At 42.2% G+C, this 19127-nt stretch overlaps 1 protein-coding gene across 2 annotated transcripts in view; it reads left to right on the top strand.

Moving 5' to 3' along the window:
- Positions 1 to 951: 951 nt before the first annotated feature.
- Positions 952 to 19127, top strand: part of LOC132381051 (vesicle transport protein GOT1B-like) — a 33171-nt gene continuing 14995 nt past the window's right edge. The window contains exons 1-4 of one of the 2 annotated variants that reach the window (XM_059950176.1): positions 952 to 1513; positions 4306 to 4397; positions 10762 to 10940; positions 12794 to 12875. In XM_059950176.1, the coding sequence (XP_059806159.1) occupies positions 1480 to 1513; positions 4306 to 4397; positions 10762 to 10940; positions 12794 to 12875 (387 nt within the window). In that variant the 5' untranslated portion in view covers positions 952 to 1479. Of the gene's footprint in view, positions 1514 to 1551; positions 2157 to 4305; positions 4398 to 10761; positions 10941 to 12793; positions 12876 to 19127 lie in introns of those variants that run through there. The other variant, XM_059950175.1, reaches the window with a different exon arrangement.

Below are 19127 nucleotides of genomic sequence, written 5' to 3'. Positions count from 1 at the left end.
TCTTTCATCAAAGGAAGAAATTTCCCCAGTTTCTTAAGCTCAGTAGTATTTGTTCTGATGATGACATCCTCTAACCAGAATAAAGTGGTTACGTGGTTCCTCTTGTCTTAAACCTTCCCTTCCACCAGCCTCCACATTCAAAGTCAAAGTAAAAGTTGAGTTTATTGTCGTAAGCACAAGTACATGTAGACATAGATGCAACAAAGAACTTGCAGCAGCATCACAGGCACATAGTGCCAGATACATAACATTCACAAGGAAAAAACATAAATATAAATTATACAAGAAAAGAATGCAATTAGAACAAAAAAATCATTTGTTGTGCGGTTGTTCTACTGAGGTAGTGATTAGGGTTGGTTCAGGAACTGACCAGAAGGGACATAGCTGTTCTTGAACCTGGTGGCGTGGAACTTCAAACTTCTATTCCCGATGATAACTGTGAGAAGATGGCCTAGCATGTTGTCTTCTTACAACAGCACCTCACGTTGATCCTTCCATTGGAAGGGATGTCACTGATAATACATCGGTCATGTACTGATAATGTATATGGCACTGATAATAAACCTAATTCTGAATTAAAGACACAGACTTCAGATGCTCGAATCTGGAGCAACAAGCAATCTGCTGTAGCATCTCTGTGGGCTGTACAGCAACTGTGGGGGTGGGATGGAGGGAGGGATGAATTGATGCAAGCTTTGATCCCTGAAACATTGACAATTCTTTTACAAGTGCTGCTTAACCTAATGTGATCCTCCAGCAGATTGGTTGTTAAAGCTGAACTATCATCTCTGTTTCTCTCTCTGCTGATGCTGCCTGACATCTAGGCATTTCCAGCATTTTTATTTCAGATTTAGAGCACCTTTTTTTTTGATTTTGGGAGGAATTTCTTATTGACCTCCAGGTCTGGTGACACCAAAGACCCAGGTTCCTTTCAATTAGGAATATTTGTGACCATGGAGGATTTACAATAAAAAATTAATGCTGCTGGCTTTTCTCCGTGAAATAAATAAATTTCATTGTGTGAGCTTGAATTCCAGATGCCATGATGGGTTTTAAACTCCTGACCAATATCTAACTGATGTCTAGTAACAGAACGACTATGGTGTTATAAGCCTTTGTAACTTCGCAGCTTATCCATCGTATCTTTCTTGTGGAAATAACCACCACTGGATGTGATTGAGGCAAATAGAGTTAAATGCTTTCTAGAGCATAGAACAGCACAGTATAGGCCCTCAGCCCACAATGACCTTTACCCTCCTCCACGATTAATCTCATTTTTCCCTTCGACATGGACAGACTCACGCCCGGCTGCAAGAGGAGGAGGGTTGGGCATGGGGATAGCAACCCCATCCCGTAAAAACCCAGTGCTACAGAAACAAGAAGCTCCAAAGATCTCATCCCTGGCAGAGGAAGAATTTTCAACGATGGGCTACACCTGAGGACAGCTTGAAAGACTGGCCCAGGACGGAGGACTCTGGTATGACCTGTACCCCAGTAGAGGTGATGCAGCTAAGTAAGTAAGTCCCTCTTACATATCTCTCCAGTTTTCCTTCATCCATTTCAAGAATCTCTTAAGTGTCCCCAATGAATCTACCTTTACCACCACCCCAGTCAGTGCATTCCATGCATATAACTATCCCAGCCCATACTATCCTCTAAACACTTCAAAATTAAGCACCCTCATATTAGCTATTTCCACAATGAAGAAAAAAAGTCCAGATGTCCATCCTCCTGTGGTTGATGGAGCCCTCACCTGCATTTCTGTCATATCCCTCACTTCTGCTCTCATCCTCTTTCTCAAAACAGAACTGAGATGGTTCCCTTGGTCCTCACTGATATAATTCAATGCACAGATAGGGATTGAAAAGGAAATTGAAAGAAAACGTACTTTGTGCCCCAGCTTGATGCCAGAATTAAGATTACGAATTCTGACGACAAAGGCTAATTGTTTCTACGTTGAGATAATGGAGTGAACTTTGCCACGCTCCCTTGGGTTGTGATTACGCAGTAGCTATTCCCACAATAAATTGGACTGGTGGCTGGAGCAAGGGTCACCTTCTGCAACGACTCACCAGGAGGCAGAAAAATTCTGAATGAATATTACTTTTTCAAGAAAGTACGTTGAAAGAGAATGATTTCTTTAACAGACACACAAAGTAAGTAACAGCATTGGAAGGGTGGGTGACGCACGTAAGGTGTGATGTGAATGGTTCTGGTTCAGTAAATCAGTGAATATTTACAGATCTATTAATTTGTAAACAGAGTTGAATTAGCTGTCAGTCACCTAAAGGAATTCGCTGACATGGAAATAGGTTGTTGTTTCTACTTCCTGAAAGTAGTTGCATCCTAATTTTTGCTTCACTGACTATGAGTAGTGACTTATGTTGAACTGGGTTTAAAATCCTTCTTTCCTCTCTCCCGCATTTTCTGGGAGGTATTTCGCAGCATGCTAGGTTTAATGCACTTGAGAACTTTAACACACTGAGTCAGTGCTTCACTCAGTGCAATGAGAGCTATGAAAGTGACTTGATCAAAGATTTTTCTATTGTCATTTAAAATTCAGACCCAAGATTGTTCTATGGCCTTTCCCGAAACAAGTGTAAAGGAAAAGAAAATAATTGCTACTCCAGATCTGATGCTGCAACAAAATATGATAAAGAGCACAATAATTAAAAAAGCAATAAATATAAAAACGTAAGATTGCTTATATATAGTACATAGATTGATTGCATGTATATAAAGTGACACTAGGTACAGGAGCATCTGTGGATAAAGTGACTCTAACAAGAAATGATAAATACCATAAGACATAGGAGCAGAATCAGGCTATTTGGCCGATCGAGTCTGCTCTGCCATTCCATTGTGGCTGATATATATTCCCCCTCAGCTTCGTTCTCCTGCCTTTTCCCCGTGACCTCTGATGCCCTGATAAACAAGAACCTATCAACCTCTGCTTTAAATATACTCTATGACATGGTCTCCACAACCATCCATGCAATGAATTCCACAGATTCACCAACCTCTGGTTAAAGAAATTCCTCCTCATCTCCGTTCTAAATGGACATCTCCTATTGTGAGGCTGTGTCCTCTGGCCATGGACCTCAACCGATCAGAATGCCAGGGGCACAAGCGAGGATCATGGGTGAAGTTGGGAGCTTGAAACTGAGGAACAGAGAAGACTGAAAGGAGAGATCAAAGAACATAGCGGGGTTGCAGTCTAGTCCTGTGTAATGAAGACCAAATTGTTCTGGGAGTTCCCAGGACACCTTGGTCTAATTTCTTGCAGAATGGCACATGTTTATACTTACTGCAGACTGTAGGTGGTAATGCAAACTTAGATAAATCTCCAGCCACTGGAATTTTCTCATGGATTAGTAGATAATGCCTGCTAAACCATTCAACACAATGAAGAACACTGTTTGCACTTGCTAATGCATGCAACATGACAGAATCTGGCTTCACTTTGAATTGCGATATTCATTGCGTGAGCATATTGGAATTCAATGTTCACAGCAGCACACACTTTTCAATTAGTTTTTCCTTCAGCGAGAATGGCGAGACTAAATATTATAAAAAGAAACACACATACAATAACTGTGCATGTATGGGGGCTGTTTCCCCCACCTGAATAATTTAGGAAAGATCACAGACCCAGGAATCGGTCATTAAGACAGAAGTGAGAAGAGATATCTTCCCTCAGATCATTATGAATGTGTAAGTTTGTGCTCTAGAGGACTGTGGGTTCTCTGTTATAGCATGTATTCAAAGAGGAATTCAATTGGGTTCTGTATATCAGAGAAATTACAGTATATGGGATAAGGCAGAACAATGAACTTTCTTAGAATCCACAAACATTGAAAGGCAGAGCAAGCTTAACGTGCTTCTAATCCTATAGTCCATAGATAGATTGAATTTGTGATAAAATAGTTAAGGAGTTTCCTTTGTCATGTTACGGTTCTCCATTATTATTGGACCCTAATACAGTAGCAAGCAGAAAAATCAGGCTTAAGTAATCTTTTCTTCTGACATATAAATGGGGGGGGGGGGCATGCTCCCTAAACACTCATCCATTGCAATGCTGCCATCTGTCTAGTATTTAGGGTGATTTGTTTCATAAGTCTCGTTGCATTTACTATGGTGTTTCCAACGAAAGTGAACCAGGACCTGTTCTCAAGAGTGTTGAGGGTAAAACACCCACCAACATCAGAGAGTGGATTAGTTTAGCGGATTTGAAACTAGACCACGTACCTACAGATTTTTAATGACATGGGAATAGTTTTTCAAATAGCTGTGATCTTGTTGTAGGGATCGGAGTGGGATTGATGGGATTCGGTGTGTTCTTCCTCCTGTTTGGGATCCTCTTGTATTTTGACAGAGTGCTTCTTGGATTCGGAAATGTGAGTATTCTCCATGTATAAAATGGATAATCGGCTGCAAACAATTTGGAAGAGTTGGTTCATTAAAGAATCTTGACAGTAAAAGATAACTGAATAAGTTGAAGAGGAGTGTATTACAAATAATAATAATAAGTTCTTTATTAATCTCAAGTGGGAAATTATTTCATTACAGCAGGAACATTTAAAAACACACTTAGCTGTGTGCACACTTAACTAATAGTAAAGTACAGAACAATAATATACACAATAATAATTTACCAATATGCAATAGTATGCAATAATAATGTACAAAATAATAAAACAGAGACTATTGTGCTGTGATGTGTATTCTCCTGTCATACAGAGATGAAGTATTGTGTACGCTTACTGCAGTTGGACGGGAAGATTTTCTGTGAGGATCTTTGTGATAGCAGAGCTGAATAAGTTGGTGGATGCGGGTTTGATTGCAACATTTAAGAGAATTCTGGATAAGTACATGGATGGGAGGGCTATGGTCCAGGCGAGGTCGATGGAACTAGGCAGAGTAGGAGTTTGGCATGGAGCAGACGGGCCAAAGTGCCTGCTTGTGTGATGTAGTGCTCTGTAACTCTGAGCCTAAGTGAGCATAGGAAACAGGAGCAGGAGTAGTTCTGCTGCCTCCGTGAGCCTGTTCCATTTATCACTGAGATCATGGTTAAGTGGGGTTTGGCCTCAACACCTTCTCGTCCAGGGCACTCCCTTGAGGTCAACGATGATTTGCTTCTAGACTCATAGTCATCGAAGAGTACTGCACAAAAACAGGCCCTTTGGGCCATCTAGTCCATGCTGAAGCCATTTAAACTGCCTACCCCCATCAACCTGCACCGGGTCCATAGCCCTCCGTACAACATCCATGTACCTCTCCAAACGTCTCAGACAATTGAAATTGAGCTTGCATACACTGTTTTTGCTGGCAGCCATACCACATGCTCACAACCCTCTGAGCAAAACAGTTTTCCCTCATGTTCCCTTTAATCTTCTTACCTTTCACCCTTAATCTGGTTGTAGTCACACCCAAGCTCAGTGGAAAAAGCCTGCTTGCATTTACTCTATCTATACCCCTTATAATTTTGTATACCTCTATCAAATCTCCTCTCAATCTTCTACATTACAAAGAATACAGTCCTAACCCATTCAATCTTTCCTTATAACTCAGGTCCTCCAGACCCAGCAACATTCTCGTAAATTTTCTCTGTACTCGTTTAACCTTGTTTACCTAGTTTTCTACCTAGTTTCGTGTGGTAATGAGGACAATGTTGGATTGGTGATATATCCACAGATGGGGCAAAAGATGGATAACAGATGGCGGAGTGGTTATTTGTGGGGCGGGGCGCTCCTTCTCCTGTTTATGCAGGGCCTCTGTGTGTTCCCAGTGCCCGAGATTTGGAATACCATCCCCTACACTCCTTCTTCTTCTTGTGAGCTGGAGGTTCTTGTATCAGATGGCAAAAGGCATGGAGTGGATAACCAGCACCTATTTCCTAGCATGTCACTAATATGAGAGGATATATGAGAAAAATAAGGGGAGGGGAGATATCAGAGGTAGGTTTTCACCCGGAGAGTGGGAAGTACTGCTGTGGAGGTGGTAGAGGCAGATACATCAGGGACATTTAAGAGACTCTTAAATAGAGACGTGAAAGATAAATGGAGGGCTATGTAGGAGGGAAGAGTTAGATCGGTCTTGAAGCAGTTTAAAAAGTTGGTACAACGTCGTGAGCAGAAGGGCCTGGACTGAGCCGTACTGCTCAATGTTCTATTAAGTGTCTCCATTGTTCTATTGGCCACAGACAAGCCACCAAGATGTGAACATCCAGACAAAAGCGATAAAGAGTTATTAAGATGTTATTCCTTTTGCATATAACAAGAAGCTCACCACCCCTATATACCCTCTTAGTGACTGCCGTCCATCTGCCTCTGTGCAGTCCTACCTTCACAGGGGTGGCAGAAAGGAAAGAGACAGCCTACCACCTTCCAGCTGAGGAGTTTGCACATGACCTTGCAGGGTCACCCCAAAGAGTTCAGAGCCTGAAGTTTATACAGAGGCCTCGACGTGCCTTTCAGAATATCAGTGAGCACTTCACCATGAACTAGTCTCCTGTTATCATGCACATCAGATTTCTGAACAGTCTATGAGCCTATGGACAGTACCTCACTGTTCCTGTTTCCCACTATTTAGTTATTTCTTATCACAACTTACAGTAATTTTTTCATGTCCTGCACTGCATTGCTGCCACAAAAAAACCACAATTCATGACATATGTTAGTGATCATAACCCTGATTCAGCAAGAGACAGCCTGATAATGATTGCATTTTGCTGCCACTACGAGTTCCTTCTTCAAATAACGTATTCTTTGTCATTTTCTGTGAATCTCTGTGAGTCGTGCTAGAAGTTTAATTCACAGCTGCTTATTTGCCTGCGTGGGTAGTTTTGCCATCCTGAACACAGCCTCTGTCTCCGAGATACTTGTTTCCTACAAATAGTGCACTACCAAAAAATGACACTGGATGGTGTGCATTGCTCACTGATGTGACCTCTTAATCTGGATGATGGAAGAGTAGTGATAGGGATGTACAAGGTACATACCGTACTCAGTTCTTTTTCAAAATGCCTCTGTTATATTTTGTAACTCCAAGAACCCATGGAAAGAAAAAGCGAGAGCCCGGGATAACTTGTGCCCGCTAGTTTCTCATCAGTGAGGTGTGCACACATGATGTGGAAACAAGTATTATGTTGGCAGAAAACTATCCATGAGGGTCTGTTGAACATCAACCAGCTGTCAAGCAGCATGACCAACTTGCCCCAGTCTCGAGAGGGGCACAAATTTAACTGGGCTTCAGTGAGAGTGATGGCGCAAGCAAACACGCAGCATGCAAGTGAATCCCTAAAGTGCGGTTTTCCATGAACAGCTCTGGAAACAAATGTGTAGACCTGGATCCTATCTATGAGCTAATGCGGACAGAGTTCCAGACTGTAACACACAAAGTTCACCACACAGCCAGTCAGCAATGAGACTTCCTCCTTACATCACAATTGAGTTTCCATAATGATGACCAATCAGCTAATTGATAAGTACATAAAGGCCAAGCATTTGGAGGACACCACAATTAACTGTGTACTGATGATGTCTCCTCACATGGGAACAAAACGTTTGCAAGTAAATTGCTGAGATCGGAGAACAAAACCCATCCATATTGGCGTATGCCTTTCACATACTTACATTCAAGGTTCAAGCTACAGTTATTATCAGGGAATGTATAAATTAAACAACCTTGAGATTTGCTTGTTCACAGGTAGCTACAAAGCAAGAAACCTGAAATAGCCCGATTCAAGAAAAAAAAAGAATAAAAATAAAAATAGAAAATTAACGCTCGATGCGCAACAGAAAGAAAGAAAACATTCCAAATCATGCAGACAACTGAAGTGAACAGCAGCATTCTGAACCAAGAATGAGTCCTTCGGTCCAAACCCCAGAGTAGGCCCAAAGCCTACATATAACCCATAATGAATTATGTAAATGAAGAATGTTTAATCAAGCAATATATTTACAAATTACTGAAATATTAAATACACAGCAAATTCCAAGGGACATTTTAATACTCCTGGAAGATGCAGATCAAGTAATTGGGTGTAGTTAAAGTGGAGATTGATAGGTTCTTGATTGGTGAGGGAGTTAAGGGCTATTGGGAGAAGGTGGGGGAATGGGGTTGAGAAAAAAAATTAGACATGATTGAATGGTGAGCAGATTCAATGGGCTGAATGGCCTAATTCTGCTTTTATGTCTATGGTCATGAGTAGCCAGGACCTCATTCACACAGGTGGCCTCTCTAACAATACAGCAGCACTCCCTCTGTGTTTTCCTATAGGGTCAGCTGATATTTATCTGCTCAAATTTTTGGAGTGTGTCTTGAATCCAAAACCCTCAGACTGATTGGTGAGAGTACTATGGGCTAAGACACATAGGCCTGGGTTTAATTCATTGAAGCTGGCAAGCAGTAGCAAGGATAGAAATGGTCTTCCTGAGAGGGGAGAGCAAGACTCAGATTCATTTATTTATCACATGTACATTGAAATGTAGAGTGAAATGTGCCATTTATGTTAACAACCAATACAACCAAAAGATCTGCTGGGGCAGCCTACAAGTATTGCCGCAGATTCCAGCTCCAACATAGCAAGCCCACACTGCTCAGCAGAACAACAAAGCAACAACAGAAAATAAGCCTCCTTTCTCCCTCCCCCCCACCAACACACATCAACAGTTCTCCAACTCCAGTACAGGCCTCAAGTCTCCAGACTCCAGGCCTTGGCCATTGGCCTTCGGCTTCCAGACTTATGATCGACCTTTGAACTTCGATATTCGGTATCAATCCCCAATCCAGCTGATGATGGGACCCCAAACTCCGGGCTTGCTGACTCATCAACCCTTGTGCCTCCATCCCACATGGACTTCCGATCCCAGGACTCTCCTACCTGAGACAGCCGGACATCCACGGATATCCTTCATCGCCCTTCCATGTCGCTGACCTTTGAGCATGGAGTGGAGGCCCGGGCTGTTGATGACCTTCATCCCCTGAGCACACGTTCGAAGACAGAGTGCAGAACGGAGGCCTAGACTCTGGCCTGACCTCTACCACCTCCACATCCCTCTCCCTAAATCCTAATCTGCCCTCTAATTCGCACACGTCCCTGCCCTCATATCCCCACCTGACCTCTAACTCCCCTCCTTGTCCCCTAAACCAAGCCTACAAGCTTAGAAAAAAACAACTAATTCTGAGGGTAGGTTTGTGCTCCATAAGTCAGCCCCCATTGGCTATGTGTGTGGTGACTGTGCTGGTCTAGTACTCTGATAGAGGTCAGAATACCACACCGCTGTGAGACTCTATAACCCTCTCTATTCATCAATATTCACAGTCACTTTCTCAACCTCCTTACAAATCCTTGTCTCTCATATCTCAGAAAAAGCGTCAGAGTCCGGTATATCCTCAGTCATATATATAGTGACGTTTGTTGTTTTGTTTCAGCAGTGCATAGTGCAAGACATCAAAAATTATGATAAGCTAAGATATATAAAAAATGAATAGTGCAAAATTGGAAGAGTGAAGTGGTTTGTGGACCGTTCAGACATCTGATGACAGGGATGGAAATAGCTGTTAATAAAGCACTGACTATGTGTCTTCAGGCTCCTGTTCCTCCTTCCTGATGGTAGTAATGAGAAGAGGGCATGTCCTGGGTCTCTAATGATGGCATGGCTTTCTGAAAATTTCCCTGATGGTGGGAAGGCTAGCGCCCATGGTAGATCGAGCTGAGCCAACAACTTTCTGCAACCTCTTTTGATCCTGAGCACTGGAACCCCCATACCAGAATGTTCTCCAGGCACGTCTGTGTAATTTTCTGAAATCTTTGGTGACATACCAGATCTCCTTAAACCTCTAATGAAGGCTGGCTTGCCTTCTTTGTATCAATATGTAAGGCCCAGGATAGTTCCACGGAGGTCTTCCTCATACTGACTCTAACTCTTTTGTAGGTCTCCTTAAATGTATCTACTCTAACTGCTAACTCCTTAGCCAATGGAAAATATTCCTCCTTTTTCACAATTGCTGTGAGAACAATCCCTGCTTGTAATATTAACTCAGTTTTGCGGCTCCACAATCATTGCTCGATCCACTGGCCATTTCCTGCAATCTCCTTTGGTTTCAGCTTTCAGTACAGTTTTAATATGTCCCTTTGAATGATTTTTCTCTCTCTAACTACTCTCACTAATCTATTAACCAGATGACACCACAAGCATAAAGGTCACTTGAGCAATTCAAGCCCTCACCCTTTCAGAAATGTTCCCTTTGCCCTCTCTACAACCTCCACCCTCTCTCCAACTTAAAGCCAACTTGTTTTCTTACTTTCACAGTCAACATTAACTCTGTTTCTCTTTCCACAGATGCCGGCTGACCTGTGGAGTGTTTCCATAATTTTTCTTTATTTACTCTGTTGCAACCTTATGTGACTGTCAGATCTATTTAGTCGGTTCTGTTCTCAGTGGATTGGCAATAGTCCACTCAATCCATTGAACTGTAATCCCTATATGATCTATCAATTTATCCAAAGGGAATTGGGTAAACACTACTGTAACAATATTTTGTGGAAATATGAATATAGAAACTAAGCAGTAGATTGATTGCTAGAGGATTTTTCTTAGACTGATCTCCATTGATGTCTTATCAATTCTACGATTCCTTGACTCTATGTCAGTAAATCCCCATCATACTCTTTTCAAAACCTTCCTCTCTTTCCTGAAATGTGGTGGATCATGATGTACCATTATTGACCTTTGGTTTGCTTTTCCTTCTTTTCAGATTCTCTTCATTTCCGGCCTTCCCTTCATCAGCGGGCTGCAGAACACCTTTCGGTTCTTCTACCAGAGGCAGAAGCTGAAAGGATCAATTTTCTTTCTGGGTGGGATCCTGCTGGTCCTGTTCAGGTGGCCTGGAATCGGCATGCTTTGTGAAAGCTATGGATTTTACCTACTTTTCAGGTAAGCGACTTCTGTTATAAATTCTTGGGTTGTCTAGACTTACTAATGTCCCAGAATTCAAGGCCACAATGATGACTCCACCCCTTCTCCCACTGCCCTTCCACCTACCAGATGTCCATGGAACGCAAGAAAGAGAGAGTCCATCCACTCTAAATGGCTGCAGGTTGTTGGATAGCTCTAGTAATTGCTATTGTAGTTTGTTTGCCCTTTAATCTATTATATCCCAAACCATGGCTAATTTTACCCACCTCAACACTGAGATGATTCCACAACCAAAGGACTCATATCCAAATACTCTACAACTCATGTTCTCAGTATTTATCTATTCATTTGTTTGTTTACTTATGCATGCATTGTTTGTCTTTTTTTGCGCATTGGTTGCTTGTTGCCTTTGTGTGTAATTTTTCATTGATTCTTTTGTTATTTTTTGTTTTACTGTGAAGGCCTGTAAGAAAATGAATCTCAGGGTGACATCTCTGCACTTCCATAATAATCTTACTTTGATCTGTGAACTTTACTTTTCTCACCATTTGCCTTTCAGCGTCTGAACCGACATATTTAATCTGATACTTTTCTATACTTCTTTGTCTATTTTAAATTAAATGGGTTAATATCCTAGTGCTTCACTGCAATGTTCCAACTAAATCAGGACCAAATTTTTACTTTTACCTTAAGTCTTAATCAGATAGGTATTTGTGGGGGTGAATACTCTATATGTAGGCTTAATATCTCATACTCCCTGCGTCTGCATAAGTAGATATGTTTGATGTGCAAGACACAGTATTTATTGTAGATCTGGTGAGCTAGATCTCTGCGTAGTAATCCATAAAGTACTTTGGTTCAAACCTCAGCTATGGCACACTATGAATTTTAATTAGGTTGAAATGAAATGAGCATATTTGCAACTTCAGTCAATAGGAATAAATGATATCCTTGCAAAACCACACAAGCTGAGCAGTTTCAAGTTCCAAGGTGTCAACGTCTCTGAGGATCTATCATATTGACGCCATTACAAAGAAGGCATAACAACAACGATATTTCATTAGAAGTTTGAGGAGAATGTGTACGTCACCAAAGACATTTGCAAATTTCTGCAGATGTACCATAGACAGCATTCTAACTGGTTGCATCACTGTTTGGTACGGAGGGGCCACCGCACAGGATCGGAAAAAGCTGCAGAAAGTTGTGAACTCCGCCAGCTCCATCATAAGCAGTACCCTGCCTGCACAGCATCCAGGACACTTCCAAAACGTGATACCTCAGAAAAGCAGCATTTATCATTAAGGACCTCCATCACCCAGGACATGATTCCTTCTGATTGCCACCATCAGGGAGAAGGTACAGGGGCCTGAAGACACACGCTCAATGTTTCAGGAACAGCTTCTTCTCCAATGCCATCAGATTTCTGAATGGACAATGAACCCATGAACGCTACCTCAGTATTCTTTTCCTCTCTTTTTGTACTACTTATTCAATTAAATTTTCTTTTTTTTATAAATATATTTTAATTGTAATTTATAGTTATAGTTATAATCTGTAGTTATAGAAATGTACTAATGCTGCAAAACACCAGATTTCACAACATATGCACTGATATTAAATCTGATTCTGATTTGGATTCTGATCTCTCCTGGTTTACCGATAACCTTCAACACAAGAAATTAGTTGGGTTTGGTCATATGTGGCTTCAAACTGCAAACACTATGGTTGCCTTATTAAATTATTTAGGTTAATTGAGAAGGTATAATAAAGTGATGCCCTACAATTGAGAATGAGAAAGCAGCAGATCTATGTAAAGGCAGAGTTGTGACCAAAATGTCTTAAAATTAATTCAATTTTTAACTGTATTTCAGGAGTACACTGCCACTTGTGTCAGAATTCTTCACCAGCATTCCAGTTCTTGGATTAATCTTTGCAGTACCTGGATTCAGCACAGTAAGGCACTTAGCACTTCCCTCTCACACTTATTTCTTAAAAACCTGTGTTGTTGTTTAAGCAAATTGAACAGGAGTAGCCAAATGAACATACACAAGGATGTTGCTGGGTCCTGAGGACCTGACTCATATAGGAAGGGTGAACAGGTTAGGACTTTATTCTCTGCGTAGGAGAATGAGGGAAGATTTGATAGAGTATACAAAATTATTAGTGTTTGGATAAAGTAAATGCATACAGGCTTTTTCCACTGAGGTTGGGTGAGACTAGAACTAGAGGTTGTGGGTTAAGAATGAAAGGAAACATATTTAAGAGAGACATGAGAGAGAACTTCTTCACTCAGAGAGTGGTAAGAATGTGGAACAGTGTACCAATGGGAGTGGAGGATGTGGTTTCAATTTCAACTTTAAAGAGAAATGCAGCAGAGCACAGCTGCTGAGTGACAAGACCTGCATCGCGTGGTGAAGGCGGACCAGCGAATTGTCAGGATGGATCTCCCAGGACTGGACACCGTCTATTCCAGCAGACTCAGGAGGAAAACAATCAGCATAACCAGAGACACCACACACCCTGGCCACTCCCTGTTTGACCTGCTGCCATTGAGCAATAGGTTCAGGACACTAAAAGCCAGAACAAATAGACTGAGGAACAGCTTCTACCCCAGAGCTGTGGCCTCCATCACACCATTCCCACAGAACAATGACTGAAACTGTGAGCACACACAAGGACTCAAATACTTGCACTAACGGCACTTTGTGCATTACTGTGATATTCTGGTGCTGCTGCAACTTATTTTCTGCTACTTATCTATTTAATACTGTTTTTTTAAAATTGCTGTCTTGTTTTTACCTACTGCTTTATTTAATTGCCTGAGAGGAAGCTAAACAGAGTTTCATTGTACCTATGTATAATGACAATAAAGATCATTCAATTCAATATTCATTCAAATTTGGATAGGTATGTGGATGGGAGGGGTAGGAAAAGTGTGGAGGTTCTGAAGAGAGATTTTAGGGAGAGAGGTAGAAAGCCTCCAGAACCTCCAGAGAAGTAACCTCTGGATTACTGCTGATGCCCTGCGTAGGTGAGGGTAAAAGGATAGGATGATTGAGCAGATGGATGTGTGGCTGATGAACTGGTGTGGGAGGCTAGGCTTTAGATTCATGGATCATTAGGATCTCTTCTGGGAGAAGGTACAGCCTGTTCAAAAGGGATAGTTACACTTGAACCCAAGGGGAGCCAGTATCCTTGTGGGCAGGTTTGCTAGGGCTGTTTGGGTGGATTTTAATGAATTTGGCGGGGTGGGGGTGTGAACTGGGGTGATACTGCTGATGATGCTGTCATTGGTTTACAAACAGAGGCAGTGTGTAATGGGACTGCCAGCAAGGAGAGGCTGAGGAGAGGGCAAAATTGCTGTCAACAGGAGGAGTAAATCGACAATGGTGAACACAGGACTGAAGGTGTTCTATTTGAATGCGCGCAGTATACAGAATAAGGTAAAGGAGATTGTAACACAGTTACAGATTGGCATGCATGACTTTGTAGGCATCAATGAATCATGTCTGAAAGAAGATTATAGCTGGAAACTTAACGTCCAAGGATACACATTGTATTGAGAGGACAGGCAGGTAGGCAGAGGGGGTGACATGTTTCTGTTGGCAGGAAGTCAAATCAAATCATTAGAAAGAGGTGGCATAAGGTTGGTAGGTGTTGAATCATTGTGGGTAGAGCTAAGGAACTGCAAGGGTAAGAAGACCCTGATGGGAGTTTTGTGCCATTCCCCAAACAGTAGTAAAGATGTGGTCTACAAATTAAACGGGATTTCAATATGCAGGCAATTTGGGAAAATCAGGTTGCTAAATCCCAAGAGAGGGATTTTCTAGAATGCCTACAAAATGGCTTTTTAAAGCAGCTTATGACTGAGCCCACTAGGGAATCGACTATTCTGGACTGGGTGTTGTGCAATGAACCAAAGTTACTTAGAGACCTTCTGGTAAAGAAAACTTCAGGGACAAGTGATTATACTATGATGCAATTCATGCTGTAATTTGAGAAGGAGAAGCTAAAGTCAGATGTATCAGTATTACAGTGAAATAAAGGCATGAGAGAGGAGCTGGCCAAAATTGATTGGAAAAGAACACTGGCAGGGATGACGGCAGAGCAGCAATGGCGGGAATTCCTGGGAGCAATTCGGAAGGTGCGGGATATATACATCCCAAAGAGGAAGAAGTATTCTAAAGGCAAGATGACACAACCGCGGCTAAAAAGAGAAGTCAAAGCCACCATGAAAGCTAAAGAGAGGGTATATAATAGAGCAAAAATTAGTGGGAGGTTAGTGGATTGGGAATCTTTTATAAACCAACCGAAAGCAACTAAAACATTCATTAAGAAGGAAAAGATGCCACACAAAGGGAAGCTAGCCAATTATCTTCAAGAGGATATCAAAAGTTTCTTTGGATATATAAAATATAAGAGAAGCAATAGTGGATATTGGACCACTGAAAAATGATGCTGGAGAGGTAGTAAAGGGGATCAAGGAAACGGCAGAGAACTAGAATAAGTCTTTTCTATCGGTCTTCACTGTGAAAGACACTAGCAGTATGCTGGAGGTCTGTAAGTGTCATGGGGCAGAAGTGTGTGAAGTTGTCATTACTAGGGAGAAGGTTCATGGGAAAATGAAAGGTCTGAAGGAAGATGAATCATCTGGACCAGATGGTATGCTTCCCAGGATTGATTCTGGCATGGTTCCAGAGGAATGGAAAATTGCAAATATCACTCCCTTTTCAAGACCGGGGAGAAGCAGAAGAAAGGAAGCTATAAGCCTATTAGTCTGACCTGACTGGTTGGGAAGATGACGGACTCGATTATCAAGGATGTGATTTCATGGTACTTGGAGGCACATGATAAAATGGGCTATAGTCAACATGGTTTTCTGAAGGGAAAATCTTGCCTGACAAATCTGTTGGAATACTTTGAAGAAATAAGAAGCAGGATAGACAAAGGAGAACCAGTTGATGTTGTGTACTTGAATTTTCAGAAGACCTTTGACAAGGTGTCACACATGAGGCTGCTTGACAAGCTACGAGCCCATAATATTACTAGAAAGATTCTAGCATAGATAAAGTAGTGGCTGATTGGCAGGAGGCAAAGAGTGGGAATAAAGGTTCAAAGATTCAAAGATCCAATTTAATGTCAGAGAAACGTATTCAATATACATCCTGAAATACTCTATTTTTTCACAACCATGAAAAACAGAGGAGTGCCCCAAAGAATGAATGACAGTTAAATGTTAGAACCCCAAAGTACCCCCCCCCCCCAGCTCCCCTCCCTCCTGTGTGTAAGCGGGAGCAAGCAACAATTCCCCCTCCTCCACCAGAAAAAAAAAGCATCAGCACCCACCACCAAGCACTGAAGCACGATCAAAGCAATTGGAAAGACACAGATTTGCAGTTTCCCGGAGTCTTCGTGTTTCACTCGGTATATGACATACCACAGGCACTCTCTCTCTCCCTAATAAGAGGTGTTTCCATTTTTACAGCGAGTGGGGAGACATAACCAACAACTCACTGGTTATGATGTTAAAAGTTCATTATGTTGCTTTTTTCGAGATCTGTGCCTGAAGATCTCTAAGATCTCGGGTCTCCAGGCACACAGCCGCAGATATCCCATCTCCCGACGATACACGGATTTCCTGCTGTGACACTGACCCTCAATCCGCCCGTCTCCAGAGCTCCAAGATCCTAGGCTTCCAAATCTGAACCAGACTCTTAGGCCGAGCCCTTGGTCCCATTCCCGCAAATAACTGAAGTCAGCATGTAACTCCAGGTCAGGGTCTTCAAAAGAACCCAGAAAGGGAAAAATAAAGATATTAAAGATGGAAATAGAGCTGTTTCCGGAAGCCTTTTCTGGCTGGCAGCTGATGATTAGTGGTGTTCCATGAGAGTCTTTTCTTTTATGTTATATGTCAATGATTTGGATGATGGAATTGATGGCTTTGTTTCAAAATTTTGCAGACAATGCAAATTTTGTCAACGCAAACAAAGCGAATGTTAGGTGGAAGGCAAGTAGTTATGAGGAAGTAGAGAGGCTACAGAAGGACTTAGATTAGGAGAATGGGCAAAGAAATGGCAGATGGAATACAATGTCAGGAAGTGTTTGGTCATGGACTTTAGTACAAGAAATAAAAGGGTAGACTATTTTTCTAAATGGACAGAAATCTGAGGTGTAAGGGGACTTGGGAGTCCTTGTGCACGATTATCTAAAGTATCATTTGCAGGTTGATTCTGTGGTGAGGAAAGCAAGAGTGACATTAGCATTCATTTCAAGAGGATTAGAATATAAAAGCAAAGGTATAATGTTGAGGCTTCATAAAACACTAGTGAGGTCTCACTTGGATAATTGTGAGCAGTTCTGGACCTTTTACCTAAGAAAGGATGTGCTGGCATTGGAGAGGGTTCAAAGAAGGTTCAGGAAAATTATTCCAGGATTGAAAGGCTTGTCATATGAGGAGCATTTGATGGGTCTGGGCTTCTACTCACTGGAATTCAGAAAAATGATGGGTGACCTCATTGAAACCTATCAAACATTGAAATGCCGCAGTGGAGTGGATATGGAGAGGATGTTTCCTATGGTGGGGGGAGTCTAAGACCAGAAGACCCAGCCTCAGAATTGAGGGGCATACTTTTAGAACAGAGATGAAGAGGAATTTCTTTAGTTAGAGAGTGGTGAATCTGTGGACTTCATTGCTACATGTGGCTGTGGAGGCCATTGGGTATACTTCAGGCAGAGGCTGACAGATTCTTGATCAGGGGAGAAGGCAGGTGACTGGAGCTGAGAGGGAAATGGATTGGCCATGATGAAATGTGGATGTGCCAAATGCTTAATTCTGCTCCTATATTTTGTGGTCTTATGATGCTATGGAGGGCTATGGTCCAGGTACAGTTCAAGAGGACTAGGCAGAGTAATAGATCACCACAGACTAGATGGGCCAAAGGGCCTGTATCTCTGCTGTTGTATTCTATGACTTTATGACTCTAAAGCTAGACAGAGGTTAGGAATTCTACAGAGAGTGACTGAGCTTCTAACTCCCCCAAAGCCTGATACCATCTACAAGGCTCAAATCAGGAGTGTGATGGGACTCTCTTTGCTTCCCTGGATGAGTGCAGCTTCAGCAATGCTCAAGACGCTTGGCACCATACAGGATCTGGCAAACTGCTTAATAGGCATCTGATCCACAATTGCTTACTGACTCCACCATTGAAAACAGTAGTTGTGGCTTCCAGTGACTGTAAGGTGCATTGCAGGTACTGACCTCTTAGATAAGACCTTCCAAAGCCATGACCTCTACCAGCTAGAAGGACAAGGGCAGCAAAAACTTGGGAATACCACCACTGGCTAGAAACTGCCCTCCAAGCCACAAACCGTCATGACTTGGAAATATATCACCGTTCCTTCATTATCGCTGGGTCAAAATCCTGGAACTCCCTCCCTACCTGTAGGGGTTGGAAGTGGGAGCATCATTGTGACCGTGAATTCCGGCACATTAATATTCAGAACAGCCCGAGCATTTCTAATAGAGACCGCTTACTTGAAGAGCGGGTAAAGTCCGCTGCTTTCGCAAAGCCTGCCAACTCCAGGTCACCTGAGCAGTACCAGCTGGATACAAGCCAGGACGAAACTTGAACCTTCCAGCTTCTGGCTCTGTTAGAAGAATTGGAAGGTGTTCTGCAGTTCAGTGCTGAAGGGAAGATGAGAGATGGAGAGGACATAACCACACCTCGAGGGCTGCAGCAGTTGAAGAAGGCAGTTCACCTCACCTTTTTTAAGGGCAACGAGGAATGGACAATTGATTGCTGGGTCAGCCTGTGATGCTTACATCCCTTAAACAAATGTAAGTTTTAAAAGTTTTTGAATTTGCTTTGAATTAGATGTTTCCATGCTTTTTTTTTGTATCCATTTTGGTATCTGGGTAGTGGCAGCAAGACTAACATTCATTTCCCATCCCTGCTTGAAAAGATGTCAGAAAGTTACCTTTGAACCACTGCAGTGCGTCTGGAGAAGGTGCTGTCATGGAGCTGGTAGCCAGGGCATTCCGGGACATACACCTAGTGACAATGAAGGAACAACGGTCAGGATGATGTGTGGCCCGGGGGGACTTGCAGGAGTTGTTGGTCCCAGTTACCTGTGGGCTTCTTCTTGTTGGCAGAGATGCTGTCTAAGGGTGTGTTAGCTTGTTTACAGGATACACTCTCACCACTG

This window comes from Hypanus sabinus, chromosome 25 (genome assembly GCF_030144855.1).
Source record: "Hypanus sabinus isolate sHypSab1 chromosome 25, sHypSab1.hap1, whole genome shotgun sequence".
Lineage (NCBI taxonomy): Eukaryota > Metazoa > Chordata > Chondrichthyes > Myliobatiformes > Dasyatidae > Hypanus > Hypanus sabinus.
This window is presented reverse-complemented; position numbering and strand designations above follow the sequence as displayed.